Source organism: Protopterus annectens, chromosome 3.part0 (genome assembly GCF_019279795.1).
Source record: "Protopterus annectens isolate FY-2018-M chromosome 3.part0, PAN1.0, whole genome shotgun sequence".
Taxonomy (NCBI): Eukaryota; Metazoa; Chordata; order Ceratodontiformes; family Protopteridae; genus Protopterus; species Protopterus annectens.
The window spans coordinates 1,817,703,069-1,817,721,470 of NC_056731.1; the positions used below are offsets into that span (position 1 = coordinate 1,817,703,069).

At 40.7% G+C, this 18,402-nt stretch overlaps 1 protein-coding gene across 1 annotated transcript in view; it reads left to right on the forward strand.

The window, feature by feature from the left end:
• Positions 1 to 1,909: 1,909 nt before the first annotated feature.
• The window catches only part of TMIE (transmembrane inner ear), a 680,508-nt gene continuing 664,015 nt past the window's right edge, over positions 1,910 to 18,402 (forward strand). Inside the window, exon 1 of the mRNA XM_044066141.1 lies at positions 1,910 to 2,163. Coding sequence (XP_043922076.1) covers positions 2,062 to 2,163 — 102 coding nt within the window. The 5' untranslated portion in view covers positions 1,910 to 2,061. The remainder of the gene's footprint in view (positions 2,164 to 18,402) is intronic.

An 18,402-nucleotide genomic window follows, 5' to 3' on the forward strand; every position in this document is an offset into this window, starting at 1 on the left:
ACACTTATCTATGAACCTATGAACAATGGACACATGTTGGTCAAAAATTAGGTCACTGTCCACGTAAATTCCCTAATAGTAAACAACTGGGTCAACTCTAAGAGGCATATTGTCAATGCTGCAGTTTTATGGGGTAGATGACTTTCCAACGGATACAATAACACATTTGTTGGCATTTAGTTTCAGTCCATAATTTTGTCACTAATTATTTCTTTGGGACAAACCATCCTGAAGGATAGCTAAGTCATTTGTGGATTTAATGACTGCTCTTAGCTTGCAGTCAACCTAGTAAGCCATAACCCTTTGGTACTGACTTTTACTTTAGAAAAGGAGATGCCAAATAGGAGAGGTCCCAGCACATAACCCTGGGGTCTCCACTGGTGAGTTGGTCTCTTTGTGGAGGTAACTTTCCCTGTTTTGATTTCCTGCAGCATATCTGTGAGCCAGGTGGCAATCCAATGGGTGACATAGGGGTTTATTCAGAGTTTATTTAGCTGTTCTACTATGCCTGAGTGGGACATCATACCAAAAGCGTAGGTCAGGTTGAGATATAAGGTGTGTATCATTTTTTTGCCTTCATCCATTGCTTTTTTTTTTTTGTGAATGTAAGTGCAATTTAATCATGTGCAGACTCCTTCCCATTTTTTCACTGGCATGACAGATATCCAAAGTTCTTTGAATGCATCTTGACCTGTTCAGCCAAAGGGGTGACAACAGCATATATTTTTTGATGAAGAAGAAAAACACAGACACACAAGCAAATACACGTATACAGACAAAGATACAGATGCACACACACACATACACACACACACGCACACACACACACACACACACACACACACACACACACACACACACACACACACACACACACACACACACACACACACATACACACACACGCACACAAAAGCAATCACAAAAGCACATGCACTCATCCATGTACTGACACAAATACACACTTGCACATGGAAATAACAATACACATTGAAACATTCAATCCCAAGGGGCATAAAGTGCTGTGTCATGTCTTTGGCCAGTTTCTGATAAAACAGTCTGTAGTGGACTAGTCATTATTAATCAGCAAATAAAATGCATTTACTCAGTTTGTTCTGAATTTTATTCAGGCAGCCTTGCACAGATGATACTCTGTGACATAACACCTCAAAATGATGTTTAGGGAAACTGGTGTCAGTATAATATTGTTTCTCTCTTTATATCATAACCACAAAGTCAAACATTTTGCAGTCTTAACAGCATACTGTTTCTGTTTCTCAAGCTTCACTGAATCAATTTAATGATTTACTACATATCAAACATATACTCTTACAAACTAACATTCAGTGCCAAGTGCTAACCTGAGATTATCATGTATGATAGCTGTACAACAAATGTGTATATTTATTCCCACGACTAATTTCAAAATGCTATTTCATAACTGGTATTTGCTACAGTAAGTGCTGGACACAAATAAATGTCATGGAGTAGATCATGAGCTAATCCACAGTACTTAGTTAAATGACATGATAAAGGCAATATTAATTTTGTAAACTAAGAAGTGCAGCATATATGTGCTGTACATTGTAACGTGTTAACCTAAAAAGTGAAAAGCATTAGGATTTTTGGAACTGAAGCTGCAAGCCATTGCTTCCCTTCTTACAGTTAATCCACTATTATGAGGCAAATTGTACAGATAAATGATTGTTTTTCAGTGCCCGAAAACATTCTTACTGTTCATTCTTACAACTGTTTGGAATGAGGAAGGAAGATATCGAGTGCCTATAGACACTGCTACCTTTTACAAATTTCTGTGCTTTACCCATCCCCCAAATGAAAGTGACACCGCTCTAATTAATTGATGATCCCCTTGGGCAGGAGATCACAGTGTGTGACCATTGGACTGAAAAGCACTACTGCGGGGAGGAGGGTGCAGCAGCAGTTAGCCAAGGCTGCTGTCAACAGGCAGCCACTATCAATCACCTGGGCTCTTTGCTCCTCACCTCTCTGTGAGAGAAGTGGGAGAGAGACAGAGAGGGAGGGAATCTGTAAGAGAAGACAATGGCGTGGAATCAGTATCCCTGGCCTTTTTGTGCGTTTGTGAGGACTGTTGGAATCTTGTTGCCTTTTTCTCTTTCATCTGTAGTCTCCCAGTTAGTAGAGGTAAGGAACTCCTCTCATCTTTGTAGAGTCTGCCTGCTTGCAAAATTATGTATAGGGGAGGAGGGAGAGACGTCAGATTATAATCACCTTGTCGCCATGAGGTGAACATCCAAGAGCACACGAAAGAATTATTATAGTTCTGGGGCAGTATGCACTCCATATAACTGGACTGCTTACCTACAGTTAGGACATTCTTTGAATGCAGTCCATGGCTGATATGAAAATGTGTGTAGTAATCATATTTGTCACTCAGCATTTTCATTGAAATTATGGGAAAATTCTAAAGAACATCGTTCCATTTCAGATAATGTGCAACTTTTGTGAAAAAGTCAGGAATCTGCATAATGCATGTGCATTCCTAAAACTATTAGCATTTAGTTTGCTTATTTATTGGTATTGTTGTTAAACCGTATCTCATGGGTAGTCAATATGTCTTGTATTTAGCTAAGAGTAACCATAATAATGAAAATTCTGAATACTTTGCATAAGTCATCTGCTAAATACAATTGCATTTTTATTTGCACATTGAGAAGCTAGTTATGATATTTACTGGTATGGGTAATATAAGCAGTAGGTATACAGCAGTATTATCAGGCAACATTAAACTGTGTGGCAAATGCATTTAGTTTACTTTAAGATACAGAAAATAACATATCTGCCGATTTTTTTATTTGCAATTGAAAGCTTAGTAAAAGAAAAAAAAATGGTCATGCAACAATAACATTCATGTATATTCTCATATCTAAGCAAGCGAGTGCACTGTGGTCTTTCAAGAAAGATTTGATATAGAATTGTTCAGGCAGTTTTGATACAGATTTGATATGTAGAGCACATATAATGCAGCCAAAGAAAGGGATATCAAATGTCACTGTGCAGGTTATCTGTCTTTCTTATACAATTTTAGTTTATTTTAGATGTTATACTTCCAAAAGAGACAATGAGTGCCAGGCAGGTGACTGCATATTGTTATTAGTGACCTGAACTCACTTTAGGTAATTCATTTTCATTGATGTCATCAGCTGAGCAGTTGCAGTAATGAGAAGGGTATCCAAACTTGTATATCCAGCAACTGAAATCCCACTGACTTAAGAATGAAGAGAATTCTTTAAATATTTGCTGTAGGAAAAACATACATGCAGAAAATGGAGACATTTACATACCTTATGGACCTTGCTAATATAAAATGCAATAATACAGTATGTGAAAATAATGTGTTAAGTATAAGGACATGTGATAATGGCACAGAACAGAAGTGTATTGGGAATGGAGAAGAAGTTCTTCCCGAATGTAGTGCCGAGTACCTTGAGGATGTTACTGAAGTTTCAAGCCTAGCCATCATCAGGTTTCATGATCCAAACTTCTGAGCCATGCTGTAGGTTCATAAGCTTACAGTAACATATGAGGGATATTGTCCTTGAGTTGGTGGGCTGTGAGTTCACTTCCTGCTAAAAACTTCTGTTGTTGTAGTCTGTTATGTAGGAGCGTTTACATTTCTTTGCACATAAGTAATGCTAATTAGAGCAGCAATTGTTTTATAGGGTTTATAGAGGATAGTCACCTGCGTTTGTTTAGAATAATCTTGAGTTAGCCAGCTGTGTTCTGTGGAGGAAAACATGAAAAACTAAAATTGTTTTGACATCGTAGGAGGATTTCTTTCTGAGAAAAAAAACTTTAAATATTATAGTAAGTTATGACTATAACTGAAATATGATTAAATTAAAACAAAGGAATGTCATTTGACAGCAATGTGCTAATTGTGAGAATCAAGAGAAATAGATGGTGGAATGTTGCCCCACAAAAGTCATGTTTCAGTAAGAAGCGTCCCAGTTTGAGCATCTGAAATGTGGTAGTCATATTTAGGTATTTCTTTGCTATCCATTCCCACTGGTTGTCTAGAGCCTAACCTTTCAAAAGCCTTAGAATATTTCAAGTGGAAGACTGCAGGCCTGATCTGAGCTGGAGGTGAAGTTGAAGTTTTCTGCTGTGTAACTTTTGCTTTCATCACTTCTTTTGCAGGTTTCCTATTGAAATTTTGCCAATATGTACTGAAACATTTGGATGTGTCAGCTAACCTGAATGCTTCTGTCATGCTATCTGGATTTTTTTGACCAGAATTACAATTTGAGTTCTAATATGTATTGCATGGTAGTGCTGTACTAGTCCTTAGAGCAGGAGGAAGAACATTTCATTAAATACTGCATGCTGAAGGAATCTAAAGACAGCTTGTGTTTGCTGTATTTTCAAATGTGTCTACTTGAGACAAGGGGTTTGCTGCAGGCATACAAGTGCATCACATGTACAGACAAGAAAATGCAAAGATTTACTGGTTAACCCTTTGGCTTAATTTGCCCAAGAGTGTCTGGGCTGCTGTCAGTAGTTTGCCACCTTCCCCATGCATTAAGGGTAGTATCTGTCCTGTACTATGGGTTATAGAGTATGTGTGCAACAGTCAATCCGATGCATGAGCATCACAGTGTGGAGAACCTGGACTTCAGTATACATACTGCACCAGCTCAATATCTTTTTGTTTATTACAAAGACTTAATTTTTAAAGTTCAAATATTGTTTACTGAAATTGTATTGCAGCTGCTATAAGGTAATATAGGGCATTGAGTCCTGGAAATAAGGTCATAGCAAATATGACTGTTGATGTAGAAAAATAAAAACATACATAACAATATGTTTCCTTGGCTTTTGTAACAAGGCACACTCATGATGACTTTTTCAGTTCCTATAGAAGCCTTAATTCATTTTTAGTTTATGGAAAATTAATAATTTTCATAAGAGGGAATGACACACCAAACACCCAGATTCCGTTCTGTGTTTCATGACATCCATTAGTAAGATGTCCAGAATATATGACCAGAAATACAACTGTGTACCAAAAGGATTTCAAAACTATGTTGCTACTTATTTATAGTTTAGTCTAGTTTAGTCTGATATAATATAGTATAGTATAGTATAGTACAGTATAGTACAGTATAGTATAGTATTGTCTAGTATAGTGAAGTACAATATAGTGCAGTGTAGTGTAGTATAGTATAGAATAGTACAGTGTAGTATAGTATAATACAGTACTCATCAACAGACCCCCAAAAGTATGTGTGGGAAATAACAGTTCTGTCAGTATTACACTGAGCATGGGTGTCCCTCAGGGTTGCATCCTGAGTCATCTGCTGTTCACCTTGATGACTGCATGGCCAAGTGTGAATCCAGCAAAATCATCAAGTTTATGGATGATATCACTGTCATAAGTTTTGTCAGAAATGGTGAGGAACAGCCTACAGTGATGAAGTGGAACTTCTGATAGGCTGGTGCGACAGCAACAACCTGGCCTTAAATGTAAGCAAGACCAAAGAATTAATAGTGGACTTCAGGAGGACTCAGGACATACATCAACCTCGGGAAATTAAGGGGGTGGCAGTGGAAAGAGTCAAAAACACCAAGTTCCTGGGAGTGCACATCTCAGATGACCTATCCTGGTTGACTCTATTAGCCACACAGTGAAGAAGACACAACTTTTGCACTTCCTACAGAAACTGAGGAAGGCAAACTTGTGTCAGTTCATCCTCAAATCTTTCTACAGTGGGATCATCGAAAGGATCTTCTCAAATAGCATCATAGTTTGGTATGCTAACTGCAAAGCATCTGACCGCAAGGCTCTCCTGAGGGTAAAAAAGGAACTTTTAATCCAAATCCTTCAATCAAAGTATTGGAGATGGAGAATAATTGCTTCCAAAAGCAGTGCTGAGTCATCCTCTTATGCCTTCCTATTCTGGAAGTGCTACCTTTGTAGAAAATTCTGATCTGCAAATTTTGTTGCATCTACAAAGTATCAGAATGTGACACACCTCTCCCTGTCCAAATCTGTTCTCAAGTTAAATCATGTGATCACCCCCCCATCATATAGTGTAGCACGGAGTTCACACTTTTCACTTAAGCTTGATGTTGCACTAGCTTGTGATGTACCTCACACTCCCTTCCATTCTTATGGTTTAACACAGAGTTCACACACACACACACACACACACACACACACACACACACACACACACACACACACACACACACACACACACACACACACACCCCTTACAGCTCAGTACAGAGTTTACACTTTTCATATACATGATGTTACATTTTCCCTCTCTAGTACACTTCAGCACAGAGTTCCATTTTTCATGAATACATGATTTACACTCCCTAGTGGTCACCTAGTTGGCTTATGCTTAAGGCTGGCTATGATCCACACCCCAGCAGCCCTAATTACAGCATTATGTTAACTTAAACTTACTTCTGTTCATAGGTTCATAGGTGTTTACTAGGCTAATGGCCCTAGAGCCTTTACAAGCCTAGCCCCCCCAAAAAAAAAAATTGCCCAGGCACCATGCCACCCAATGTTAGTTCACAGTGCCCATATCCAGTAGTGCAACTGGAATAATCCCTGGAGTGAACTTTCTGTTACCAATCCATTCATCAAAATTTCTCTTGAAGAGGTCCAGTGAGGTTCTCTGCTTGACACGAATGGGAAGCCTCTTTCAGAGTATGGGCAGTCTTTGGGAGATGAACCTATCCCTCCAGCATGTTCTGTTAAATGTGGTAATGAGGTTGTGATCTCTGGAGTGTGTGAAGTGGGGGGATTGGGATTTCTTTAGCTGTAGCATTTCAAGTAGAGCTGGGTTGGACATGGCTTTGTAAATCAAGCAGCGATCACCTCTAAGTAAATGATAAGAGACTGAGAACAGCTGAAGTTCCTTGAGTCTGTCCATGTAGGACATGTGTTTAAGGCCTAGGATTATTTTTGTGAGGTACTTTTGTGGACTCTCCAGCTGTTGTAGGTGTCTGGTCAGGTACATGCCAAATGGGGTTTTATATTTGATGACTGGTCTAATGAGGTATGAGTAGAGAGGGATGATGACCTCTTTCTTCCTGGATGCAAAACCTTTGGTTATAAGATGTGCCACATAGAAGGACTTTCTGACCTGGGTTCCCAGATCTCTTATGGCCCCTTCAGTGTTCAGTGGGCTCCTATCAACATGGTAATTTGTGGGAACTGAGTTTTTTCCAAAGGGGATGATAACGCATTTTTTTGCATTACACTTCAGGCCATGGTTCCGACACCAGTCATTGGTTTCAGAGTGGCCCTTTTGTAGGATGTCTACATCACTTGGGGAGTTGATAATGACTCCTAGCTTGCAGACATCAGCAAATTTGGTCAGCCAGAGTCCTTCTGTGTTGGCCTGGACTTCTGAGAAGTAGATACCAAACAGGAGAGGGTCCAGGACCTAGCCCTGTAGGACTCCATTCATGACTGATTGGCAGTCTGACTTGGAATCTGCAACTTTCACTCTGTGGGTCCTGTCTGTGAGCCAATTTGCAGCCCACCTAGTGATGTAAGGATTGATGCCTAGTTTGGTGAGTTTATCAATGATACCTGAGTGGGGAATGGTATCAAAGGCCTTGGCCAGGTCGAGGTGACTGTCTCAAAGAAGTCAACCAGGTTCAGCATGCAGTATCTCCCCTTGACAAAGCTAAACTGTGTGGGGGTCAAGAGTTTGGAAACTGCCTATATCTTTGTTAAGCAGGTCCATGGTGATGCACTCCATAGCTTTGGATACCAGGCTTGTCAGGCTAATGGGGCGATAGTTCCCAGGGTCTGTAGTTGCTCCCCCTTTATGGAGTGGGATGACTGTAGCAGTGTGCCATTCATTAGGGACATAGCCTGAGGTAAGGCTGTGATTGAACAGGGCAGTGCCAGTTCATTTTGTAACTCATGTAGGATGCAGCCAGAGATATAGGTTCATAGGTTCATAGGTGTGTATTAGGCTAATGGCCCTGGAGCTTTTACAAGCCTAGCCCATAGGATTACCTTGGCATCGTGCCACCCAAACTTAGTTCCCAGTACTTCTGTCAAGTAGAGCCACTGGAGTGATCCCCGGTGTGAATTTTCTATTTTCCATCCACTCATCAAGATTTCTCTTGAAGAGGGCCAGTGAGGCACTCTGCTTGACATTTATGAAAAGTCTGTTCCATAGCATGAGCAGTCTCTGGGTTATGAACCTGTCCTTCCAGCTTATTATCTGGTCCCATGGACACTATATTCTTGGCTTTGGACAATGCAACTTTTACCTGTGATGCAGAAATGGTGGGTACCAGGCTTTCATCTCGTATTGTGATAGGGCCCTTGAGGGGTGGTTAAAGTTGGCACTGAATCTGTCAGCCAGTATGTTGGCTATATCTGTTGACTCAATATAGGCGGTGCCATTGTGCAATAACTCAAAGCAAATCTGGGTATTGGCTTTAAGGTTTTTGATATAGCTATAGAAGGCTTTGTGGCTGCTTTTGGTGTCAGCCGTAATTCTGCCTTCATAGCTGGCTTTAGAGAATTTGATAAGGGATCTCCGCTTTTTGTTAAGACTGATAAGGGAGGTTTTCCAGTCTTGTGCCTTCATTTTTTTCTGCAACAGTTTCTTCCTTCTGTTGTAGAGTTTATTGATGGCTGATGATCACCAGATTGGCTTCCTTTTTTTGGAGGAGAGTGTCTTAGTTCTGTTTGGTATGGCAGGGTCCATGCATTTGTGTACATGCTCATGCAGTGCATTGGTGTATGATTCAGCAGTCATGCAAGTATTTTCCATTGGCATGGGTGCCGAGATGTTAGCCACCTCTGCTTTTAGGAGCCGAAAGTCAGCTTTAGAGAAGTTTCTCAGGGTGGGCACCTTAGTGGGGGTTGTAGGTGAGATGGAGATTTCCATGGTGATCAGTTTGTGGTCAGAGTTAACCAGGGAGGAAATGACTAAGGTGTGGACCAATAGTCTCTCATGTTGGTGATAACCAGGTCAAGGATGTTGCGTCCTCTAGTGGGGGGTCAGAATGAACTGGTCCAGGGCATTGGAATTGATAAATTCCAGAAAGTGTTGGGCCTGTACATTGGTACTTGAATAGCTTTCCCAGTTGATGGAAGGGTAGTTGAAGTCAGCCAGTATGAGAGTATTGTGTTGGACCATGATAGATTCCATGGTGCTTAGGAAGTTGGCGTGTGAGTCTAGAGACATGTTTGGGGTTCTGTAGCAGGCTATGACTTGTATCACCATCTTACCCAGTGTTAGTTGAACCTGAAGTATCTCAAATGCATTATGCTGGTCTACCAGTCTAGAAGTGTGTGTATCCTTTAAGAATATGGAGACACCACTGCCTTTGGAGCTTCTGGCTGCATTCTGGGGCCAAAAGGGATGGAATGAGTTGTAGCCTGGAAGCGCAGGGGTGCTTTCTGCCTCTTTAAACCAGGTCTCCCTTACAGCACAGATGTTGACATTCTCCATTTTGAGGAGAGCTTCAAGCGAGTGCATCTTGAGATTTAGACTTCTAGCACTGAGCAGCATGACCCTCAGATTGCATTTGTTTGTAGCTGTTATGGTGGAATTTTGGTCTTTGGAACACTGCCCAAAAAAGGCACTATAAGGGTTGCAAGTCCCTTGGCCAGTACCCGGAATCCCAGGTGTGACAGATGCAGGCTGTCTCTAGCAAAACAATGTGGTCTGTCAATCATGTCGTCCCAGACAGACAGATACCGGAACTTAGCCAATTGTTGAAGTCAATCATTTTCTGCTCATGCTGTGGTATCATTCTGGGTGACAGTAGAATACTGCACAGCGCTAGGGTCATACCTGCCTGGGCAACATCATCTGAGAGTTCCATCACATCTCTCTTCATTTAGTCCAGGGAGGTATGTCTCTGGCCATTCACACCCACATGGACAATGACTGAGTCATATGTTCAGCCATATCTTTAGCACATGCAACAGTCAAAGACTACCCTAGACACGTTTAAAATACCCCTGACTAGACATTATACAAAACTGATTCAGAACCCTCATGATTATTGCTGTCTTCCTCTGGTCCCACTACCTTATTTTCTCCACCAGTCTCTGAACATGCCCCCAAACCTCCAATCAGAAAATTACATTAAAACAACCTTTTTGACTCCTTTCTCTCAAGAAAGCTGTCATAACAAGGGGGGGGGGTCCTGTGCAAGATAATTAAGTCATTAAAACAAAGATGCAAATCCTTCAAAAAATAAATAAGTAAGATGGGGAGGTTGGTGCAAGGCTGAATGTGGTGATTACTTCTTTGTACTGTTGAGTTTTTGGAACCCTTTTTGTGCTGGGGACAATATATTGTATCAGCCTACAGGCTCTCCCCCTATTCCTCTACCATGCCAGGACATTTAAACTGGCTTTCTTTTTCTGGACGCATCCTTGTCCCATTCCTTATTTAGTGTTTTTCCTCTTCTTTGATATTATAAGTAATGCTCTCCGTTATTTAAATTGCTACTCCATCTCGACCTATCCCTTTGCCATCATTACTGAACAGCCTATACCCAGGAAACTCCATGTTGCACCACTTCATGAACCCATGTTTTTGTGATATCGGCAAAACCTATTCTCCCCTCCCATGTTGCACACCTATTAGACTCCTTGGTCTAACAAGTGCACATCCCTCCATTTTCCTGTCCAAAATCTTTGTGTTACAGAGTAGAACTACCTGGTCATATCTTGGTATCACCCTTGTTTTTTTCCTCTATTTCCTATGCCACCTTATAATTTCTGTCTACAGCTTAAGTACCTACTTCTTTACTTTCTGTCAGCCTCTCTTTCTCTCCCTTCTTCCATCTTAGTTTAATGTCATAGTTGCTGAGATATGCCTTTTAAATCCATCACTAATCCCTGATGTCTTTTCTGGGCTAAGACGTAGTCTGTTACTTCCATGGGGCTGGTCTCTCTTCAAAGGTTCCTTCCATTCTTCTACCAGTCCTGAGCTTATCTCCTTTGTTCATTGTCACAAGACTCGTATGGCCATTTATACCTTGACAGTACCAGCCTTCAGGCCATACCCACTTTTTCAGGAAGGCTAGGCCAGTCAAACTTGAGGTGAATTTGAGTTCCATTTGAAGCAATTTACTGTATTGCACTGCATAATCTGCAGATGAATCTGTTCTAGAGGTGGGAGAGGCACTGCATGATAATACTATAAATCCACCATGTTTTATTTTTTTGATGTTGAAGATTTAGATAACCTGGATACTGTATTTGTGGAATTATTAGAGATATGGAAGATCCAGGAAAGCTGTGTCTCTAATGGTATGGACGGTGAGACATAAATCTCCTCTCAAGACATTGTAAATTACTGAATAAAGGGGCAGCGCATCTAGACTCTCTTGGTACCACAGGAGCTTTAAACTCATGATCTTCCTAGTTAGGAACCACTGTAATCTGTCAAGTTCTTTGATATGTCTAGTGAGGTACATCATGTAGGTGACACTGTACTAAATAATTGGCCTAATCAATGCTGAATATAAAGGAATGTTGACCACTACAGATCTGGATGATATTCCCTTAGCAATTAGCTGTACTAAGAAGAAATATTTTCCAACTGTCATTCACTGCACTTTGTAATCCTCTCTTTCCTATGTGAGCTGGTTGCTGGTACAGGTACCCTTCTGGGAGAATACTACTCACAGGTACATATCCTAACATTTCTCTTCCTCTTCCCTTACCTTACTTGCTGCCACCTCAACTTTTTTGACAGACAGATCCTTGTTGGTTTACATGCACCACAACAAATATCCACCCCTACCCCCCAAGGTGAACACTTTGGTCAGCTCTTCCCACACTTTGCTGGCAGTCTAAGCCCCAAGGACAATTTCAATGAAATCTGGTCTCCCCTTTCTTATTTGTCTAGACTCATAATTCAATTTTTGATAAAATATCCAGTCAACAAAACCATGTATTATTTTTTATGCATTGATTGTCCTCTTTGATTTATGCCTATGTGGGCCATTTTAAGCCTATCCAATTTTTCTTTCAAAGTGAGAATCAAACCCTGTACCTTTTGTATGTGAGGTGAGCAAACTCCCAACCCATATCACTACTGTCCTAGCAGCAAAGTTTCCACTTTCACGTTGTTTCTATCTGTGCAGCTCCTCTATATATAATCTCTTTCTCAGCTCACTTTTGCTCTTTGTGCGAGACCTTTCTACATTTATATTGCTTTTGCCTTCTGCATCTCCCATCTGATTGAGTGTCCCTACTCTTTGCATCTGCCTTCCTCCAGCATCCTTGAATGTTCCTATACTTTGTATCTGCCCCCACCCCCCACCCCACAACACTGGCATCCTTTTCCTTCTCCTTTTTTGGCTTTTGTTTACACTTTCTTGATTTATCATACTATGTCCCACCCCACTTGCCTGAAGGCATTGGAAAGCCTCTTCTAGTCTTGTTCTCCTCTTACGTTCTGCTCCCTTTTTCCATCAGGCCTGCTGTGACCACCTCTTCTCCAGTACCACTCTGTCCCTTCTAACCTTAAAAGTCAGTCCACTGTAGAGTTATCAAGTGTCCAGAATTCTTCTGGAGTGTCTGGAATTAAGGAACACTGTCCAGAAAATGGAGACTGCCTTTTCTGGACACCATATTTTCCAGAAAAAATAAGTTCAACTATTAGTATCCTTGCACCTCTCATGGAGCAGCAACACAGAAGCATATTTTCTGCTAAAATGTGACAGTTTGTCAAGCCATGAGCTCAACCAATGTAAAAGACCCACTTCCACTTTATTACCAAAATAAAGACTTACTGCCACTGAATTGTAGCCATGTTTACTGTGACATGTCAAAGTCATGTGTTGAAATGCAGTATTATAGTTGCTGCAATATTTAGAGTTTTTTTTTGTTTTCACTAAAACAGTGGGACATTCGATTTTTTTTCAGGATATAACTGCTCAAAGCAGGAGTTCTTGTAAAAGGAATGACAGATGGCACTCCAATATACTCAGTAGTAACTATGCCCACCTTCTCTGTTGTGTAACTGCTGAGTTTTTCAACCTTGTCTGTTGTGTAACTGCAGTGAAGAATAGTGGAGTCGACTCTAAAAGTTGCCTACTTCTCTGCATGTGTTGTCTACCTAGCAGGAATGTTCACATACATTAACTGCGTGGGTATATATAAGTTAATTCATCACACTTGGATGGCAATGAATCTGTTTCCCTAATGTGACATCTGCTTTAAGAAACTTATGTCAGGTACCCACAAGCTATAACTTTGATAGATGAAGTTATTATTATTTTTTTTGGCTCTTTTGGTCTTCTGGCTACCGGATGAGTTTGAAATTTTGTGGAGGGTGAAGTTATAGCTTGCAGTAAGGCTGTCTCCAGTATGGCAGGTGTGAGTGGCTGTGGAAGTACTAGCCCATGTCCTGACAGTAAGTATCAGTCATTTATAGATATGCTAACAAAGAAATGGCTTATAATTTTAGTGAGTGAAAGAAGTTTACAACTTGGGGGACATTATGGCTTTACTTAACCAAAGCAGAGAAGGTATGGGCAATTCTGTTGTTACTTTGGAACAGCTACAGATGGGATCAGACATTTGTGCTGTTTGGCTTTTGCTATATCAGCAAATAAAGTTCTGTATTGGCTGTAAGGACTGCAGTTGTAATATGGATAGAGGTGTGTGGGTGTACAGGATTTCTAACAAGAAGAGGCTTGTGCACATGTTGCACTGGTAATGTAATATAAAATGTGTGATCATTATCTTAGCTGTAGTCTTTACTTTTTATAATAGTAAGATGTACATTAAAACGATGATATGCATCCTCGACTGTTGTAATAATCGCCTTCATACTGGCACTTTTTATGTACTGCCCCCAACAGCAAAACACTGATGTTGTTTATATTATTCAGTGTTTATTTATTGTATTATTTGTGCACATACCTAAATATTTTAACAAAAGTTAAGAATAAATTGGCTGACGAGATAGATTGCCCATCTTGTTGCATACTGGATAAGCATAACCTAGAGGTCATAGCCAAGGTTTTTGGAATTGCATATTGACTTTTAGAAAGTAGTCCCCATTAAAAATTCCTGCAATGACAGACTTGAGCAAAAGCAAAAACTATTTAGGCCATTATGCAGAAATCCATATAACAAATGTATAATAATAATAAACCATACTGTACAATACAGTAGCACAGATGTAAATATTACTTTATCATAATAATCACTTGATTGTCTTTGTTAAATTTAAACATTATTAAGCAAAATTTTACATGTTGGATATTATTAAAATTACACACATTTTGATTTCACCTACATGTCCAGAATTTTTGACATGAAAAGTTGGCAACCCTTGCACCAAGGGGCCTTTTTATGCCTAGCCATGCTTCACAAAGGTGAGAATTAAACCATGTACATTGTATCTGTAAGGTAAACAAACCCCTTAACCATTAAGCCAGCCCCCTACCCTCATTTTTATGTTTTCCTTGTGTAATTATATATTTCTCAGCCTGTGTATCTTTTAGCCATACTGTCAAACTTCTTTTTAATGTATTTTACATATTCATCTTTAAAAGCTTGGGGCTGATGTATTTATTTACTTATTTATTCAGTGACAAAAAAATACTTACTTTGAACAATGGCAGATTATAATGGGGTGATTTGGGAGGCTACCCTGGACCCTTGGCACCTAGGAGGTCCATAGTTAGTGGCCATCCAGTACATTGGCTAGGCTGTCTATCTACACTGACAATAGATTTATTTAAAATCACTATGTTCAGCAATGCTAACTCAGTTTAACAGCCTGCATACTGAATGTAACAGTAACTGGCATTATACAGAGTCAGTGCTTCATGCTGATGAATTTTTGGGCTTTAACGAATATTGACATTCTTTAAACTAAAATTCCATTTATTATAATAACAAAGCACCCAAAGGATAAACAAATAACCATTCAAACAGACAAAAGTGAAAAATGCAAGAAAAGCACAAATGGTTAGACAAAACATGGCTAAAAATAGCATAAAACATTTAATGGGAGGTAAGCACTTTCACCACCCATCTAGTGGCTTCATCAGACCATATAAAAAACAGAAAATACAAAAGCATTTTAATACTCACATTTCAAACAATAGTAATTCATAATATGCATCAGGTGTGCCAAGTAAACCCACCATTATTCTGAAGCATGTTCTACATAAACATGTAGGCAGGCTCTATCTTTCTTAAAGAAACAGTGCCATTAAAAGTTTTATGCTATTTTTAGCCTTGTTTCGTCTAACCGTTTGTGTAAATAGACATACTCTATCTTGAACAGCCACATAAAGAACAAATGTATCTCCTCTTCAATTGCCATTTTTTGGAACAGACTTCATTTAGATATAAGACAAAGTGAAGTACTGAATGCCTTTAAAAATTGAGGGACTTTTGTATAAGTCCTTTGCTTTATTCTTTACATCTGGAATCTGTGCTTTGAATGCCTATTGGCTGATCTTCTTCTTCTTTTGTTTTTTCCCAGTTAGGGGTTGCCACAGCGGATCACCTGTCCATTCATGATTGGCAGTGGAGTTTTTATGGTGTCGAGTTACCAGCCCAGCACCCAACCTTCCAAAGAAGGCACACACACGCACTCACACCTAGGGCCAATTTAGAGTGTCCAAGCAACCTACAGCATGTCTTTGGGATGTGGGAGGAAACTGGAGCACCCAGAGGAAACCCACGTGACCACAGGGAGGACATGCGGACTCTGCACAGAAGGCACCCCAGCCTAGGATCGAACCAGAGAACCTCTTGCTGTGAGGTGGCAATGCTAAATGCTGCACCACCGTGGTCACCCACCTATTGGCTGATACATAGTTCCATTTACAAGTATGGAACTACTTGGGCAGCTAGCTCTGTTCACATGTGCTCAGTATGCAATTGTTTCATAGTTTCATAGTTTCATAGTATAGTACTAGGCTATCTGCCCTGGGGCATTTGTAAGCCTAGCCATAGTGATGTGGCTTTTGCCACCTCATGAAATGGTACAAAAATATACAGAATAAATCTAGAGTACTGTGCCTCTGTCTAGTAGTGACACAATGAAGGTCCCCTTATATAATAGAATTAGTTTACTGTGCCCCTGTCTAGCAGTGACACAGATGTGACCCCTGGGGTAAACTTACGATCCCCCATCCACTCATCAAGATTTCTCTTGAAGAGAGTCAGTGAGGGACTCTGCCTAATACGAACTGGGATCCTGTTCCAAAGCATGGGAAGCCTCTGGGTTATGAATCTATCCCTCCATCATGTCCTATTCATACTTGTGCCGAGGTTTAAGTCTTTAGCTCTCGTGGTCCTGATGGATTTGGATTTTTTGAGGTGGAGCATGTCCATCAGATCCTGATTGGACATGGCCTTGTACGTCAGGCAGAGATCACCTCTGAGCAGGCGGTATGCTACTGAATAGAGCTGAAGTTTCTTTAGTCTGGCAGAATAAGACATATGTTGGAGACCCTTGATCCTTTTGGTGAGGTACTTTTGTGGTCTCTCCAGCTGTTGCAAATGCCGGGTGAGGTACATACCAAATGGGGCATTGTACTCAATCATGGGTCTGATGAGGGAGGAATATAGGGGTACAATGACATCCTTGGATCTGAATGTGAATCCCTTCATGATGAGGTGTGCAAGGTAGAATGTTTTTCTAACCACTGTTGGCAATGTGGGTGTCAAATGAGAGGTTGCTGTCTACTTGGGTCCCTAGGTCTCTGACTACTTTTTCCGTACTCAGTGGGTTGCTGTCTATGTGATAATTTGTGGGTACTTTGTTTTTTCCAAAAGGGATGACTATACATTTTTTGGCATTTAGTTTAAGGCCGTGACTACGGCACCAGTTGTCCGTTTCAGTGAGGCCTTTTTGTAGGATGTGTGTGTCTGCTGGTGTATCGACTATGGCACCTAGTTTGCAGTCATCTGCGAACTTTTTCAGCCACAGCCCTCCCATGTTTGATTTAACATCTGAGAAATAAATGCCGAACAAGAGGGGTCCCAGGACAGATCCCTGTGGGACACCACTTGTGACTGGCTTTGAGTCTGATATTGCTCCAGCGATTTTAACTTTATGGGTTCTGTCCTTTAGCCAGTTTGCAACCCATCTAGTGACATAAGGGTTTACTTTTAGGCTGTTTAGCTTATCTATGATAACTGAGTGGGGTATTGTGTCGAAGGCCTTAGCCAAGTCCAGGTATGCTGTATGGACTGCTTTGCCCTCATCAATGGCTCTAGTGACTGTTTTGAAAAAGTCAACCAGGTTTAAAAGGCAGGATCTGCCCTTTACAAAGCCGAACTGGGTGGGGTCAAGTGTCTGTAGGTCCCCTATGTCTCTGTTTATGAGTTCCATAATGATTCTTTCCATAGCTTTGCAGACCAGGCTAGTTAAACTTATGGGGCGGTAGTTTCCAGGGTCTGTAGAGGCACCCCCCTTGTGGAGTGGGACCACTGTTGCTGTACGCCAGTGTTCAGGTACATATCCCGAAGTAAGGCTAAGGTTAAATAGCATTTTTATGTGTGGGTTTAGCTCCTCTTGGTGTTCACGTAACACGCACCCCGGGATACCGTCAGGTCCCATTGATGCTGTATTTTTTGCTTTGATTAGGGCGGTTCTCACTTGGACATCTGAGATGACAAGGAGATTACATTCAGCTGGGATAAGTATTTCTTCTTTTGGGGGTGAAGGAGGGGAGAAATTTGCACTGGACCTGTCAGCCAGAATGTTAGCAATATCTGTGGGTTCAGTGTATTTTTTGTTGTTGTGAACCAACTCTGAGCATATCTGAGGGTTTCCGCCCAGGTTTCTAACATAGCTGAAGAAGGCTTTGTGGTTATCTTTAGTGTCCTTAGCGATTTTTCTCTCAAAGTTTGCCTTGGATGTTTTTATGAGAGAACATAGTTTTCTGCTAATGTTGATCAGAGATGTCTTCCCTTCATGGGATTTTGCTCTGACGTGCAGTAGCTTCCTTCTTTTGTTATACAATTTGTTTATGGCTGAGGTCCACCAGACAGTACGCTTACATTTGGTGGAGAGGGACTTGGATTTGTTTGGGATTGCATGATCCATGCATTCTTGGAGATGTCCATAGAAAGCATTTGTGAAGGATTCGGCATTGTGGGATGTGGTATCCACTGGCACAGTGGGCTTAAAGGATACCATCTCAGTCTTAAGAAGAGTAAAGTCTGCTTTTGAGAAGTTTTTCACTGTGGTCTTTTGTGCTGGGGGTGGAGGTGGGATATGTATATCCAGGGTGATTAGTTTGTGGTCAGATCTCACTAGTGAGGGGTATACTTCCGGTGTGAGCATTTTGTCCCCATGTTTGTGATGATCAGGTCTAGTATATTATCTCCTCTAGTGGGAGAGGTGACTAGTTGTTCCAGTGCAT